Genomic DNA, 16,864 nt, shown 5'->3' on the forward strand with positions numbered 1-16,864 from the left:
TTTTTTATGAGGCTAGAATTTTTAACAGTCCATATTGTATACAAATATTCCTAGTTTATGGATTTACAATATCAATGTAGTCTTAGGGTCAACTGCATACTATTTTTGGGTTCTTGTGTACATGTGAGGACGATTCCTGGTCTCTTCATTAGCTGGCTCAAGCTTCTCTCTCAGCTCATTCACATTTCCTATAGAAAGAAAACCAATTAGGCTTCAACTAATTTAAACAAAAGTGCATTACAATACATGAAGTTTGTTCAAACTCTCCTGCTGTCACTATGTGGTCCCCACTAGGGCAGCCAGCCGCCTCTCTGACATACCCTCTCCTTTCATATCAGACTAAGAAAAAATTGTCAAAAAAATATACTCTCAATGAGCACTTAATAAGGAACAACTGTATACCTACTTATTCATGCGAATATCTAAACATCTAATCATGTGGCAGAAGTGCAATGCATAAAATCATGGTTCATCAGAATGGGGACAAAATTTGGTCTCAGTGATTTTGACCGTGGCATGATTGTTGGTGCCAGATGGGCTGGTTTCAATATTTCTGTAACTGCTGATCTCCTGGGATTTTAATGGATGTGCTACAATTGCAGAAGATCAAGTTGGGCACTTTATTAGTAGTGTTCCTTAAAAGGTAATCCATAATGTAGATTAATGTTTGTTATCCATCAAGACTAAAATACTGTATTATTAAGGAGATGTGTTCAGAAAAGAAAGACATTTAGGTTGTTTAGAGACAGCAAGGGATAGGAAAGGCCTGTTAAATGATAAGATTGAGATTTAAAATAAAACTATTGGTGAATGTATCCACTGAAAAATGTGGAGCTTCAAATCTCACAGAGTTTTGGCATGTGAGATCGGCCCCAAATCCCTAAGGATTCTCAAGTCCAGTGGCTCTCTCCAAAAGCCTTTTTTGCAGTTCCTTGTCAAGAGTGGAGTAAGCCCTACACAATTAAAATATTCAAGATTGTGTTTCAAAATAATTAATTTAATGTAATTTCAAAGTTGAGGCATATACATTTTATTTCAGCATTTCATTAAAAACATATAATAAAATAACTTGAATTAATATAAAGTGCCCACAATGTTCCATTTAAAGAGCTGTTTTAAGACTTCACAGACTGACCCGATTCCAAAATGAAATATTAAAATGTGATGCATAAATATTCACCCTGTTTAAAACTTTTTGTAAAGCACTGTATTAAAGGTGCACTCAGTAATTTCTTCCTCATTAAAAAAGTTTATCTCCTAAAGACATTAATTGTAATTTTGGAATATGTGCAGGAAATAATGTCCACTCACATTAAAATGAAGACTCCAGTCATATCAGTAACCTTATAAAAGTTGTTTTATTCTACATGGAGAGGGTCCACACATGGGGGCGGCCATGTTAGAATCACATGACCAGCTGAATGTTACTTGCTTAATCTCAGTAACTAATCAATGAGTGACTGTGTCAAATAAATGACAAAGTAATCATGGCTGACTGTGAATACAAATTTTCTACTATGGCATCTGAAACAGAAAGCTATTGATTTTAAGTTATGCTGCATCCAAGCCGCTAGGTGTCAGTGTAAGTCAAAGATGACACAAAGACAAATGTTACTGAGTGCACCTTAAATTGACTAGGTTCATTTTTAAATCTAATAATGGGACAATATCAGGTTAAATATATATCTGAACAGACAGTACTAGCTCTCAAATCCCTAGAATGGAGGCACAGTTCCCTTTTACCCAGAATACTTCAGTATCACTAGAAACATGAATCTCTAGAAAGTTGACAACCAACAAAGAAATACACTTAGTAGGAACATTTACAAAGCAAGAGTACAGGGTGTTTTACATTTCTATTTAATAAAGGCTGTGACTCTTATCAATGCTTCTTTGAGAATTAGCATTGCTATCCACATTTGCAGAGTTGAGATAAGGACACTGGTCTGGAAAAAACAAAAGTATATACATTCTAATCCCCATTTAAAATGATGTGAGAAAACAGTCCTACTGACATGCAGTTTCATCCTCACACCCTTCCTTCCCCTCTGAGATGTCTTCATTGTTAAATGCTTTTTCATCAAAGAACACTTGGTCATGCTAAATTTCAGGATCTGACAGGTCCTCACCTGCTTCCTCTCTCTCCTCATACACATCATTATTGTCTGCAGGATATGGTCAAAACAGAGAGAGAACACAACCTTGTCACTTGGAAAACATACCAGACCAGACTAAACTAGACTTAAATAGACTAGACTAGAATAGGACAGGACAAAACAAAACTGTCTGGCTGAAGTCTAGAGGACACGAGTCTTCAAATATCTCAACTTTATAAATGACCATTGAATTATATCCACAAATAAAAATAAAAGCATATATAGCAAAACATATGCAAATCGTTTAATTCTTAAAGGGGCACTTTTCCTCATTTTTCCTCATTACAAAAGTTTTACTCCTAAAGAAATAAATTGTAATTGTGAAACATACACTCACTGAGAACTTAATTAGGAACACTAAAGTTCCCGACGTGGTCTTCTGCTTTTGTAGCCCATCTGCCTCAAGGTTTGACATTTGTTCATTCTGAGATGTTATTCTGCTCACTACAATTGTACAGAGTGGTTATCAGAGTTACCTTTTTCTATCAACTGGAACCAGTCTGGCCATTCTCCGTTGACCTCTCTTATCAACAAGGCGTTTCTCACCATTCTCTTTACAGACTGTTGCGTGTGAAAATACCAGGAGATCAGCAGTTACAGAAATACTCAAACCAGCCCGTCTGGCACCAACAATCATGCCACGGTCTAAATCACTGAGATAATATTTCGATCCATTCTGATGGTTGATGTGAACATTAACTGAAGCTCCTGGTCTGTATCTGCATGATTTTATGCATTGCACTGCTGCCACACTATTGGTTGATTAGATAATCACATGAATAAGTAGATGTACAGGTGTGGCCAGTGAGTATAGTTGTGCAATTTCCAGCAATTATTGCCAATTAAAAATGTAAAACATTATTTGTTGTAACTTTTTACTGTTTATTACATTTAATGAACAAAAGTATAAATGTATTTATTTCTGAAACTTAAAAAAATATATATGTTAATACAAATTATTTGGGAGCAAGAAAAATAAAGTATAAATCAGAATTAATGGACTTTCCGAGCCAGCAGAAAAAAGAAAAATCCTTATTGTTAAAGGGATAATTCAACCAAACATTTAAATTCTCTCATCATTTTCTCAGCCTCATGCCATCCCAGATGTGTATGATTTTCTGTCTTCTGCAGAACACAAATGAAGATTTTTTTGAAAAATCTCTAGCTCTGTTGGTCCTTTCAGTGCAAGTGAATTCTTGGCCCTGTCAAAATTACTGCCTTGTCAGCAAAAGTGGGAAAATTAACAAAACACATATCTTGCGGCTCTTAATGCTATATTAATATAAACAAACAAACAAACTCCCCAAAACTATTTAAATAACTGAGGGTTATTTACAATAGGAGCAAGTCAAAAGTGTGGTAGTGGTTATCAATATTATGCCACAAATGCTGATATTTGAGCTTAAGTTTTATTTAACCTGGAATATTCCTGCTGTAATTTGTTAACAAAAAAGCATAGCACATGGATAAACACTGATAAAGATGAAATGTCAGAGAGAGAGAGATTTTACCAAGGTTGCAAGAGCTTGAGATGGGAGGGAGAGCTCAGTAGAGTATTTGAGGAGTTTGTGGTGAATCGTGCATCCCTGGGCAGATGTGTCTGCAACAAGCTCTGCATTTGATGCTCAAACCTCTTCAGGAAAGAAAGCATCTGTTAAAAAGAGTGGGAATAAAAGAACATGTGGTATAAATTAGTCAGTCAAAAAATGGCTAGAATGGAAAATCATAATACTCTGCAGAACAAAACCTTTACTGGGAACTAAGCAGGACATAAAATGAAGAGAGACAAACGTTATTTGTTTTTATAACAGAAGACATTCCTGGATCCCAGAGGCACCAAAGGATCTCAGAAAAAGGTCATCAGCACAGACCTTTGGGCTGTTCGCCTGAGCACCTGCATAAGCCCAGTCTCTTGGTGTCCGGCCCTGATTGTCATGGAGATGCAGGTCCCCGCCAGCATCCAACAGTGTACAGAGGAGCCAGGGATTACAAGAGAAAACTGCAGCATGGACGAGGGTACTCCCGTCATAACAGCGGTTGGTGGACCCAAAAACATTACACATGAGACATTATGCTCTTTGGATATGCCTAAAAGCTCCATGGATGATTGTGGAGGGACAAGGCACACAGGTTTGGCCATACTGATTCGGGATTGCTCGATGCTGCAGCAGCTTCTCAGCTACACTTGCGCAAAACAATGGTGTCTGTCCATAGTTAATGCTGTCAACACCAACACCTATGGAAGGTTTAATAAAAAAAATATTAAATAAAAAAAATATTAAATTAAAGGCGTAATTTACCCAAACGTGAAAATTCTGTCATCATCTATTCTAGAGTTAGACCGATATATCGGTTTGACTGATTAATCGGTGCCCATAGTTTGGAATGATGGGTTATTGAAAAAAATATATGCCAATAGTTGCCGATATTTTATTTAACCTATTTGCGAGACTTCTCCTTTTGACATGCAGCCCTTTTGTTGATTCAGAGAAATCTGTTTTTTATTTACCCCCCACCTCATCTGGTGAAATATATATACATACAAAACCTTTAATTTGGTGAATATCAGTATATAGGCAATAAAAAGCTTAATTTGGTAAATATTTGCATTTAGGGCACTGTAACATAGCCAAGTCTCTGTCATTTCAAAATAAGAGTCCCGATGTATTTCGGGCTTGTTGATCGTTAACCCACATTATGCGCCAAAACTTATTTTCTCTGGCAAGGAAACTGCTTTTGGAATTGTATTCTTTATGGACTCTTTTAGCCTCGATGTCTGTGCCCTTCCTAGGAAGGAATCCACAGTATTCATGAAGCAGTAAGCGACAAATACCCAGATGGCCTACTATTTCTGGTGAGATTCTGAGGAGCGCATTGATTGGACACTTTACAATCCCAATAAATGCTGTAAAAGTGTTGTACATTGTTAGTTAATTTTAACTAATGTTAGTAACTAATGGAACTTTGTTTTTAAAGTGTTACCAATATTTCTAAAGTAGAAACTTAACCATCTGTGAGGTAAATATGTTTACATTTTGGTATCCTTAAGTCCTACTAGAGTTAGCTGCGATGAGAAGATTAAAAAAACTGTTTAGCAAACAAACTCATCATCAAAGACATTTCCTTATTGACTTAATGAAATTCTCAAGTTTGCAGGTTGTACCTGCTTGTTTTGATTATTGGGGGTTACAGGCACCCCCACCCCGCCAATCATCCACACCTGCACAAACTCTCAAACTGTCATATTCAAACACTGCACATTAAATTTGCCATGTAAACAAAGAAACGCCCATTGTTCAACTTGCTATGTTTATAAATGTCACAAGACCTACAGATATAATGTTACACTTATTGTTTTCTGTTAAACACAAATTTGGTTTACAATAAATACATCCGCTGCAACCTTAATTTACATCAAATCAGAATTGATTTATCATTTTCAAATCAAGTTGTATTCTAAAAAATAAAATAAAAAACAATTGCAGTGTAGGACTTTTATTTTGTCTTATATGGTGACGTACTGCAGGACCAGAGCCCTTCTAACAATGTTAGCTTGCCTGTATTATGATAGCACTGCATAACGCCACAAACATTTTAAGGGCTGTAAACTGGTAGTAGACAGGAGGCAATTCTCTTTGAATTGATGTCTATTTAGGAGATGCTTCAATGTGCTGAATAAACTGCTTTGGTGAGGAAATAGCTCATAAGTTAATTAATTTTCCACCTCTCTGCTAATATTCAGAATGCTTTACACTAAACAGTCCTTTTGAATGAAATATGTGTTGAGTTTTCTACGATAAAATGCATTGTTTTACAATAGAAGACGCGGACAATTTTGCGATAGTTATTGCATTGGTTTACGGCTCTCCCCAATCATTTGAATTATATCCGCAAACAGAGACTTATTGTCGTAAAACGCTAGTTGATTGTTACGCTCTTTCCTATTGTAAAAGCATGGCGTTTGTTATTCTTTGTAGAAAGTCTCTGGTAGGACTCTTGAACCTCAGTGCAAATCTAAAAATCCTAGAAATGAGCGATGTGTGTTCCGCACACATCCACTCTCTGTTTCTCTTTCCTTCTCACACGACCACTAGGATGCACAACCCCTTTACAAACTTCACATAATCAGACTTTTATAACTCATTTTTTGCGCTTTCTGTGGGAGAATGCTCGGCTAATGTGACGGTAACGTGGCTCATCAACACTGGAGGGATTTTCAGGAACTTTTTTCACCTCAAATGCTTCTGCTTTTACTTAGCCATATTTCTGCTTCGATCGGTTTTTATTTTGCCAACGGATATCTTAGTGACTTTATCTTACAGGATTAATATATATGTTTTAAAAAAATCGTCATTTAAAGCCGTTTATGTTTTTTTCACGCGGTAAAGTACGTTCATTCTTACTGTCATGTTCACGAGTTGTTTACTGTAAACAAGAATAGCTTATAAATGCTACTTATTATTCAAATATTTGTGCTGATGCTCTAATCGTTTAAATATCTCGTGTATTTATTGTATTAAATTAGATTTTTGGTACAAGGGGGTGAACTGTCCGGTCCCACTTTCGGTATATTTAGACCTTTATTACAAGTCTTTATTAGTATGTGTGGAGCATTTCAACCTTTAGGTATATTTTCCATGTCGCTGTCGTTACGGTTGAAGTGAGATTTACTACCACCCAATACACCATTCGCGTTTCCACTCACCGTCGTGAACTTTCGTTTTTGTCTGTTTGTGGTCTTTATAGGTGAATACTAGGAAGGAAAGTATCATAGTTGTCTTGGGATGCGGAATGGAAAGCTGTAGGGTTGAGAGTAAACATGTTTAAGTGTTTAAAGTGACTGGGTCAGTCAACATGTCGTCTACGGAGGGTGATTTCTCCTGGATGGGTGACTGGCAGTGGCTCTGCATGGTCACTCTCTTTCTGGCCTCTGTTGTCACTTTGATTATATACTTGGTGCAGTATTTTTCCAATGTACCTGCTGGGAAAACACCTCTAAGTCATGTGGATTCCGAGGAAGCTGATGGGATTTTAAGTTGGGTGCTGTCCTTGAAAAGCTGGAAGACTCAGTGGGGAAGCGCCTGGTTTAGGAGCCTCAATGATGAAGCTAGGAGATCACAGGTAGGTTTGTGTTTATTTTACTCAAAAGAGTGTAAATTGGTCCAATATTAATTATATCCATTCATCTAGCTCTGGAAGTTTAAAATAGCATGTCATCTCCTCTTGTTTGTAGAATACTTTGTGTCACGTTTAGAAAGGCTTTGATATATGCATTGTTCCTTTTATTAGAGTGGGATTCAGCTGACCTTTGAAGAGGATGGTTTCCAGTCATCCGAACTGGCTGTGGGCCAAATTTCAAGCTTTACAAAAACACCAGTTCAAAAGGTAATGTCATTCTTTGAAGGTTTATGTGCACCAAAACCATATACGGAAATGATAACTGGCAAAACCAATTCAATATGCCTCCCTCTGGTCTAGTGATCTTTATGTAGGTTGACATGTTGTTCGTGTAGTCCATGCATTTTAATTGTGATTTGGGACTCTACATTGGTTTCATGCTTGGCTTTTCACAAACTTAGTGACTTGTGAACGAGTGCAGAGCTCAGAAAATTGTGCAAAAAATTTCACCCTGATGTCCCAGTTTCAACTTTCGTGTTCCCGGTCAAAAATGACCGGCCAAACTAAGATTGTTAATAAATCTCTCATGTTTTGTGTATATATATATATATATATATGTGTATATCCCAAGATATTGCATTAAATATTAAACGTATTTTCTTTTGTAATTATGACAGGTTTTGTTCATATTATTTTTGATAGGATTAGAACTGAGCTTATACCTGTCTTGTAAGGGGCACTCCTTGCAGAATTTATATATTTTTTAAATAATAATAATAATTAATAACCACTTTCTTGATCTAAATAAAATAGGTGATTTGTTAAAGCTTTGAATCTGGAGTTAACAATGCATATAGCTGATCCTTCCAATTCTTAAATAATGCTTTTAAATTTGCTGACTAAGTAGAACTCTTTTGATCTCATAATTTGCACATTTGTTATCACAACAATTATATTCAGAGTTGGTAAAAACGTAAAAAAGATGTGATAGCCATCTTTTTTATATATATATATATATATATATATATATATATATATATATATATATATATATATACACACACACACACACTCACCTAAAGGATTATTAGGAACACCTGTTCAATTTCTCATTAATGCAATTATCTAATCAACCAATCACATGGCAGCTGCTTCAATGCATTTAGGGGTGTGGTCCTGGTCAAGACAATCTCCTGAACTCCAAACTGAATGTCAGAATGGGAAAGAAACGTGATTTAAGCAGTTTTGAGCGTGGCATGGTTGTTGGTGCCAGACGGGCCAGTCTGAGTATTTCACAATCTGCTCAGTTACTGGGATTTTCACGCACAACCATTTCTAGGGTTTACAAAGAATGGTGTGAAAAGGGAAAAACATCCAGTATGCGGCAGTCCTGTGGGCGAAAATGCCTTGTTGATGCTAGAGGTCAGAGGAGAATGGGCCGACTGATTCAAGCTGATAGAAGAGCAACTTTGCCTGAAATAACCACTCGTTACAACCGAGGTATGCAGCAAAGCATTTGTGAAGCCACAACACGCACAACCTTGAGGCGGATGGGCTACAACAGCAGAAGACCCCACCGGGTACCACTCATCTCCACTACAAATAGGAAAAAGAGGCTACAATTTCCAAGAGCTCACCAAAATTGGACAGTTGAAGACCGGAAAAATGTTGCCTGGTCTGATGTGTCTCGATTTCTGTTGAGACATTCAGATGGTAGAGTCAGAATTTGGCGTAAACAGAATGAGAACATGGATCCATCATGCCTTGTTACCACTGTGCAGGCTGGTGGTGGTGGTGTAATGGTGTGGGGGATGTTTTCTTGGCACACTTTAAGCCCCTTAGTGCCAATTGGGCATCGTTTAAATGCCACGGCCTACCTGAGCATTGTTTCTGACCATGTCCATCCCTTTATGGCCACCATGTACCCATCCTCTGATGGCTACTTCCAGCAGGATAATGCACCATGTCACAAAGCTTGAATCATTTCAAATTGGTTTCTTGAACATGACAATGAGTTCACTGTACTAAAATGGCCCCCACAGTCACTAGATCTCAACCCAATAGAGCATCTTTGCGTAGAATTAAGGCAGTTCTGAAGGCGAAAGGTGGTCAAACACAGTATTAGTATGGTGTTCCTAATAATCCTTTAGGTGAGTGTATATAATTGGAAAGGTCTCAGTTAGACAAATGCAATGGGCAAATTTGTTTCACTTTGAGGCCAAACTGCAGTGAGTATTAGTGTGTGAATTTCCCACAGACACATTTAAATATAATAAACAGGAATGTCTTTTTGTCAAATTTTTTCCTTATTACTTTCTGAAACATACATATAACATAGACAATGACATATCGTAACTTACAACAGACAGTCCCGATTCAAACGAGCACAAACACAACATAATATGATAAGTAGATCTTTAAAGAGTGTACATGGAAAACGATGCACAAAAGGGCGCTTGACAAACGTTGTGTGTGCACATCCACACTTATGTCTGAGGACTTGGTGTGTGCAAACACACATCCACATATGTGCTTATCTACAGGATTGGAATGTTCCTGAACACTTCTGGAAATTATCAACAAAAAAGTGTGTGTTCAGATCATAGACTGTAAAAAAAGATGGACGACGTACCTTCGCTTTTCCATTGGTGAGAACTGAAGCCGCCAGTGTCCCTATATGGCGCTGACATCTTGGGACTTGAGTCTGCGCAGTTGGGATTTCGGGACCAGACCTGCGCAGTAGTGAGCAGGAAGTAAAGCCGCAAAATCAAGGCCCCGCCCTCACTCTCGCTGAATCAATCGCAAGGACACGCCCCTGCACTTTTGACTTATGACGGTGTGAAATAATTAATTATAGAAATTTAGATATTAAATTTAAAGCTCCAATCTCCTCAGTCCTCCGAAGATCCCGAAAAAAATCAGTTGGTGCTTCAGTGATTACTTCGCTCAGAGAACCTGTTAATCACAGCTGTCAATCATGATGTCACAGCACCGTTTTTATAGCATCAAATAACTAACTAAAACAAACTTATTTTGAAAACAAACTCTTGAAATTACATCAACGTGATAGTTTCTGTCATTTACTGTAGTTTCTATCTTTGGGAAAAAGATATGTGAAGTGTAATTTAATTATTTTGTTGGTCTCACGTCCCGTTGAATAACATGGGGAGGCGGGGTTTATGACCTATACTAGGACCAGTCACCGGGGGGCGATCGAGACGTTTTGGCTTTACTTTTGAGGTCTTGTGCGGCACACTTGGTTCAGATGCCCTGTGTATACAAAGTCTTGTTATTTTATTCCAAATGGATGAAGTTTTACAGTTTTCAGATTTTTTTTTTTTTAATCTGTTAGTTTTGACCGGAACACAATATAAGGGTTAAAGTTCTATAATAGTGTACCTTCTACTCTGAATAGGATTTTGAGCAAAATAGGGACATTGGTATGTAATATAACCTATTTGCGAGACTTCTCCTTTTGACATGCAGCTCTTTTGTTGATTCGGAGAAATCTGTTGCAGTGTTATGTCTGTTATCCTATGAAGCATCTCTTCTGCCTTTGAGGATGCTTAAAGTGCCCAACTAGTCTTAGTCATAATCAATTTATTTATTTATTTTTATGCCAAATTCCCACTACTTACTAGGTCCTCGTGGTGGCGCGGTTACTCTCCTCAATCTGGGTGGCGGAGGACAGGTCTCAGTTGCCGCTTTTGAAACAGTCAATCTGCGCATCTCATCACGTGGCTGGCTGCGTATGACAGTGCGGAGACTCCCAGCATGTGGAGGCTCATGCTACTCTCCGCAATCCACGCACAACTTACCACGTGCCCCATTGAGGGCGAGAACCACTTAATTGCTCCACGAGGTGTGACTTTAGCCTCCCTAGCAACCGGGCCAATTTGGTTGCTTAGGAGACCTCAGCACACCCTGGATTCGAACTCGCAACTCCAGGGGTGGTAGTCAGCATCAATACTTGCTGAGCTACCCAGGTCCCTATAGTCATGATCTTGATGGTTTCTTTTTGCAGAATGTCTTGTGTCAGGTGGTTGGAAACAAGCTCCAGTTTTCTATCAGTGCTTTACCAAGCTCAACATCTTCTGAAACCTCCCTGAGATACAGTGTGAAAATATCCCCACTTCATCTGCAGGTAAACACCAGTTCATGTTTATTCTGCACTGCAATGTCACTGAGGAAAGTTTTGTTTACTTATGCAATGCCTTTGGCATCTGTAAAAGAGCCAAAACCAATTGACAACAGAGAGTCATTCTTTAAAAGTTTCCAGTAAAATTGATATTGGCAAATTACCAGCATTTTTTGAAGAATTTTTTGGAATAGACCTCTCTTTCTGTGTGTTTCTTTAAAGGGTTGTCACTGTGTTTTATCTTCAAATTAAGAAGCTGTTCTAATCACAAGGGGATCAATTATTACCATTCTCATTTGGAAAACACTCTTGAGCTGCACAATTTTCATATCAAGCTATTGCATGTAAAAGGCCACTTTAACCAAATACGTATGCATAACATCATATGACACCAGTAAGGACAAGGAATATGCAAACACATTTGCCCTTGAATTAGACACTTCATGCACCGTCCTGAAAGAGGAATGCTTTTGATTTATAGAGTGTGACTCACTCTACTGTTTTATTCAACGTCACTATGGGAATCAGATTAAGTGCCTCTGTCCCGAATGCGTGCTCACTGTCCTCTGCCATTATTTTTAATCACTGTTAGCTCTAATGTCTCTCTCTCAGACAGATGCACTCCCTCTGGTACATCCTGCCAAGAATTATTCATGGAAAGCCATTTAAACATTTAACTTTTGGACAGACAGTTAATGTAATAATTGCATTACACATGACTGTAGAAAACTTTAAAATAATTTCAATTTGCAGAGCTGCAGCTCTTTGTTTTCCTACCCCATTTGGAGTAGTTGTGACTGTATTGTATTTAAGTGCTTGCACAGGCTTTGGTCAATTGAATTGCTGCTATTTTTAAACCAATAAGTTGCTTGACTCGTCTTTGTTGTGCTAATCTCGTTTTAAACATAAGTATGTCGGCATTGAGTGGCTAAATGCATTCACGTTGTTAACCCGTCCCTAATTCTTTCTTTTCCTCGTTTGTCACAAGAATCTGCCCCGGATCTGTGATGTTCCTTCGCAGTGCACTGGTTTGTTGAAGCTGTTCAGGCCAAGTGCTAGTTTGGACAATGCTGTTAATAGTAATTTTTCAAGAAAAGATTGTAAATAAAATTCCAGAGATATGCCAAGTGTATATATGGAGTTCTGGTCTTTTGTATTTAGAAGTGATAGTCGTTTATGTTCTGTTTGTCATATTAGTGTCTTTCTGGAAGAATCCAGGTGTTTAGTATCACACATTTTCTAGCTGTTGCTCCTGCTGGTGAAGGCCAGTTACTGGAAAGCTCCCAGCGGTTATTTGAATGGCTTTGTTGTCTGAATAACTGTATATTTAGGTCTTTTGTAGAGGTCAGTGCACTCTAGAGGCCATGTGGTGCTGTGGAATAACATTTATCACATGTACTGTAACAAACAAATATATTTTCAAAATCAGATTTAAGAAAACTTATTGCATTGTATTTCCTGATCATACAAATTAGACTAAAATATTTGTAAGTGCTTATTCTTTGCTATTTCTTGCTTGGATATATCTTCTACCTCTTCAGTCTTTTCATGTGAGTTAGGAATGAATGAACTAAAAGCATTTCACAGAAATTTGGCATCCTTGTTTTTTTTCCCCCACCCAGTTATGTCTCAGAAATGTAAAACAGTCATGCTTGGACATGACAACCCATTCCTCAGTGTGTGGCGGGCCCTATGGCTCAATGAGCTGTTGTGCATATGAGAATGTTGTGGACCCTTTGTTTATTGTGAGTTTGAAGTAGGCAGTGCTGTTTTCTTTTTTCTTTTTGCAGCTGTTGGCCACTGTGTGTGCTGTTTTTGATGCAACAGCCTTTATTTTTTTTATAGTTGATATCAGATCAATATGGGTCTGTGAGCTGTTAATGTCACTTAAAAAACACACACATTTCTAGCTCTAAAATCTGGTTATATGAGCCACATTTTAAATCTGATTGGATGACCCACAATCTAAGCCGCGGTAAAATAGCCAATACGTTCATACACGTGACTGCATATCAATTGAATTCTATATTAATGTGCCAAGTTTAAGCTTTGCAAACAGAATACAGTTAGGCTTATGAACTATATAGCTTTGCAGCAGAATTTTATTAATATTTAATTATTTATTGAATTTATCATATTTCTCTTGCTGCCATTTTATAAAAGCAATATGTCACACATGTCAATATTCCAGGTTTAATACAAGTTAAGCATTTGTGGCACAATGTTGATTACCACAAAACCTAATTTCAACTAATCCCTCGTTTTCTTTAAAAATCATGGTTACAGTGAGGCACCTACAACGGAAGTAAATGGGGCCAATTTTTGGAGGGTTTAAAGGCAGAAATTAGAATCTTATACTTTTATATAAGCATTTACATTTATTATTCTGTTAAAACTTGTGTATTATTTGAGCTTTAAAGTTGTAAAATTGGATATTACTTCACACTGAAAAGGCTATTAAGTGATTTTATCTCACTAAATTCATGTTATAGACATATTGTTTACATCTTGTAGCAATACTTTTAAAACCGTGAGTATTTTAATGTTTACGGATTGTCCCCATTCAGTTCCATTGACTGCATTTACATGGACATCAGAAAGATGCTTATTGTGAGAAAGCAGTATACCGCAAGAAAGTATGATCCAGTTTTCAAGCACCTTATAAGCAGCGTACACTTCACTCCCATTATATTATTCCCCGCTTTGCTTTTTGAAGATATTCCTTAGGGTTCCCGTGGATCCTTAAAATGTCTTAAATTCAGTTTTACAAAATTTAAGGTCATAAAAAGTCTTAAATATCTTAAATCATTCAACGAAAATCTTAATTATCATTTAAAGAGGTCTTAAATTTGGAGGCGGAAAGAAAGGAATCTTGATATGACCTAATGTGAATATCAAACTTCAAAAGAATATGATTTAATAAATGCATACGCTGTGTCCTTCATAGTGAAAACGGGGCCTATTTAGCAGAGATGGGCCACTTCTATTTAAGTGAATGGGAGAAACTGGAACGCCCAACCAAGGAGCTCTGAACACCCAATGGTCAACGGATGTAGAAAGGAGGTCCCACCTTAAAAGAGCCAATTGCCTTTTATATACAGACATCTCTTGTCAATCAACTCACTTACTCACATGTGCTTTAGCTATACAAGCCAGGAAAATTGCATGTTTTAACGTAATATGAGGTAAATAAGCACAATTTATGATTCCAGTATTATAAAATTTCATTGCTGATTTGCTGATTTGAAGTATGTTCTTTGATCATAATCTTGACTAAACGTTTTTGAGATTTCAGTCTTTCCCCATTCAAGTAGATAAGAGCTGCACAGCATAACTGAAAATAGCCTCCTGAGAGCGTCCAAAGATGGCTGACAGTGGACTTGCTAGAAAGACTTTGATATAGCTACCCTGCTTTACTGATTAGCAATGTTTAGGCCATGTTGAATGTGTGTCCCTGCTTGTTTAAGTAACATGATTTATTTTGAGATTGTGTGGGTTTGTTTTTGTTTGTAATTAATTTATTTGTTTAGGTCTTAAAAGGGGTCTTAAAAAGCCTTACATTTTATTTAAAGAACTATTGCAGCAATCCTAATCCAGAGCTGTTGCTGTGTGTTTTTTCTTTTAAATTGTTCTGCAATAGTGGGGTTTCCCTCTTGTAAAACTCTGGGATTCCCCCAATGTATTTGAGGGCATATTCGGGAATGTAAGGGACAGTCCATATTTTACATTGGTGTGTATGGGTATAGTTTATAGTGTATGTGCTTTACCCTGCTTGTCCCAGAAACATTGAATTGTTGGGCTCCATCCTATGATATTTGTTATTCAGTCTATTCACGCAAATGTGTGCTCTTCAAAATTCTTAAACAATGACGCTTAGGCGTTTACATGGCCACATAAACCACGTTCTGTGGGAGAAAATTTGGTGTGTTAAACTGCTTTCTCTTAATCCCTTAAACTGTGTAAGGACGCTAAGTGTCTGCTTGCAGTCGAACGCAAGTCTGTCAAATTGTACTCAATATAACTGTGTGCGTAAACATAGGCATTCGGCACAATGCGTGCTATGACCGCTATGAGTCACCGGACCTTCTCTTCAGTTTAGACCCATAAAGATGTTTTTTATATTCCTTCAACTCGTTATACAAGTCGGGTATCTTCAGACCTCCTCATATATGTGTTCTTGACATGCACATCCACTGTTATTGTTTTTACATTCATCTCCTGATGTTTATCGGGGATTTACATTTTCTTGTAGCGCTTCTTTGTGTAAGCAACGGCTCAAAATGTAAGTGGTGTCACCTTGTGGACCATAATTTTGTGCTAATAACTCCAGGAGCTTTCTGCGCATTCAAAGACGCGTAGTTAGAAAAATCAGGCTACACACACTCTGTACTCTGGCACTCTGCTGATGATGAGATTTGCATCACACGTCTGACCGAAGCATACTTTGGGCTTTACATGACGTTTCAGAATGCTACTTTCTGCAAAAACCCTTGAATAAATCTTTTTCTTAACTCCATGTAAATGTGGTCATTATAAGTGCCTCACTGTAAACAAGATTTTTGCTATTTTTTTTTTTTTTTTAAGAAAAAGAGGGACGAGCAACAATTAGATTTTGTGTTAATCAACATTATGCCACAAATGCTGTCGACTGAGCTTAACTTGTATTGGATGTGGAATAGTCCTTTAAGAGTGTGTTAATGTGATTTTACCACAGTTAAGGGCATTTTAGGCCTTTGCAATTTTACATATTGTGTCTTGTGGCTTATTGGTTTAAACTTCTATTGTATCTGGGTCTGTATGTGTTTCTTCAGCTGGCTCTACAGATGAAAGAGGTGAATGGGGAAGTGGAGATTTCCTGGGGGGTGCTTAACCTGGACTCTGTAGAACTGCATCTCATGCCAAGTTTTACACAGGTGTGCACACATCAGTACACTCAATTTTGTAAGATTATTCCAAATGTAGTTTTGTATTGCACAATGTTATTTCTTCTCATCTTAATAAGTTTTTATATTTTAATATTTGTATCTCTCTTTTGAGAGTGTAATATGTGTCAATCCTCTAGATTTGTGCTTTTGTTTTTTGTTTTTTTGAAAGGTAACAATTTGTCTGTATGCAGTTTGTATATATTCTAGCTGATGTGGTTATTCTTTTAAGAGGTGACTCTCGCTTACATAATTTTTTTAGTAGACTTGACTGTTTGTGTGTTTTTCAGGGAGATTGTGAAGGTCTAAGTAAAGCTGCAGTGAAGGACAGGCTCAGACAGGTCTTGAGCAGAGCCAAACCATCAGTAACTCTGAGCAGCCGGCCTGCAGATTCTGCAGAAGTCAAGGTACAGCCCTCTGCAGATTGGTCATTAAACGCATACAACAGTTACATTAGTGATTTATAGCATGTTTTAGAAAATATGATTTTTATGTTTGTCTTAAAGCCTTATTTGATAATCAAATTAGTG

The 16,864-nt window shown here is 37.4% G+C and overlaps 1 protein-coding gene and 1 long non-coding RNA gene across 4 annotated transcripts in view; one reads left to right on the forward strand and one right to left on the reverse strand.

The window, feature by feature from the left end:
- Nucleotides 1-87: 87 nt before the first annotated feature.
- On the reverse strand, nucleotides 88-5,396 carry LOC127636625 (uncharacterized). Its single transcript, XR_007969624.1, has 3 exons — nucleotides 5,320-5,396; nucleotides 3,668-3,807; nucleotides 88-188 (listed from the first exon to the last, which is right to left on the reverse strand). It is a non-coding gene; the product is annotated as an uncharacterized LOC127636625 (long non-coding RNA).
- The window catches only part of LOC127636623 (C2 domain-containing protein 2), a 26,670-nt gene continuing 14,679 nt past the window's right edge, over nucleotides 4,874-16,864 (forward strand). The window contains exons 1-6 of one of the 3 annotated variants that reach the window (XM_052117275.1): nucleotides 4,874-5,010; nucleotides 6,903-7,277; nucleotides 7,446-7,541; nucleotides 11,299-11,418; nucleotides 16,224-16,325; nucleotides 16,625-16,741. In XM_052117275.1, coding sequence (XP_051973235.1) covers nucleotides 7,011-7,277; nucleotides 7,446-7,541; nucleotides 11,299-11,418; nucleotides 16,224-16,325; nucleotides 16,625-16,741 — 702 coding nt within the window. In that variant the 5' untranslated portion in view covers nucleotides 4,874-5,010; nucleotides 6,903-7,010. Of the gene's footprint in view, nucleotides 5,011-6,095; nucleotides 7,278-7,445; nucleotides 7,542-11,298; nucleotides 11,419-16,223; nucleotides 16,326-16,624; nucleotides 16,742-16,864 lie in introns of those variants that run through there. The other 2 variants (XM_052117277.1, XM_052117276.1) reach the window with 2 other exon arrangements.

This window comes from Xyrauchen texanus, chromosome 44 (assembly GCF_025860055.1).
Source record: "Xyrauchen texanus isolate HMW12.3.18 chromosome 44, RBS_HiC_50CHRs, whole genome shotgun sequence".
NCBI classification, from domain to species: Eukaryota; Metazoa; Chordata; class Actinopteri; order Cypriniformes; family Catostomidae; genus Xyrauchen; species Xyrauchen texanus.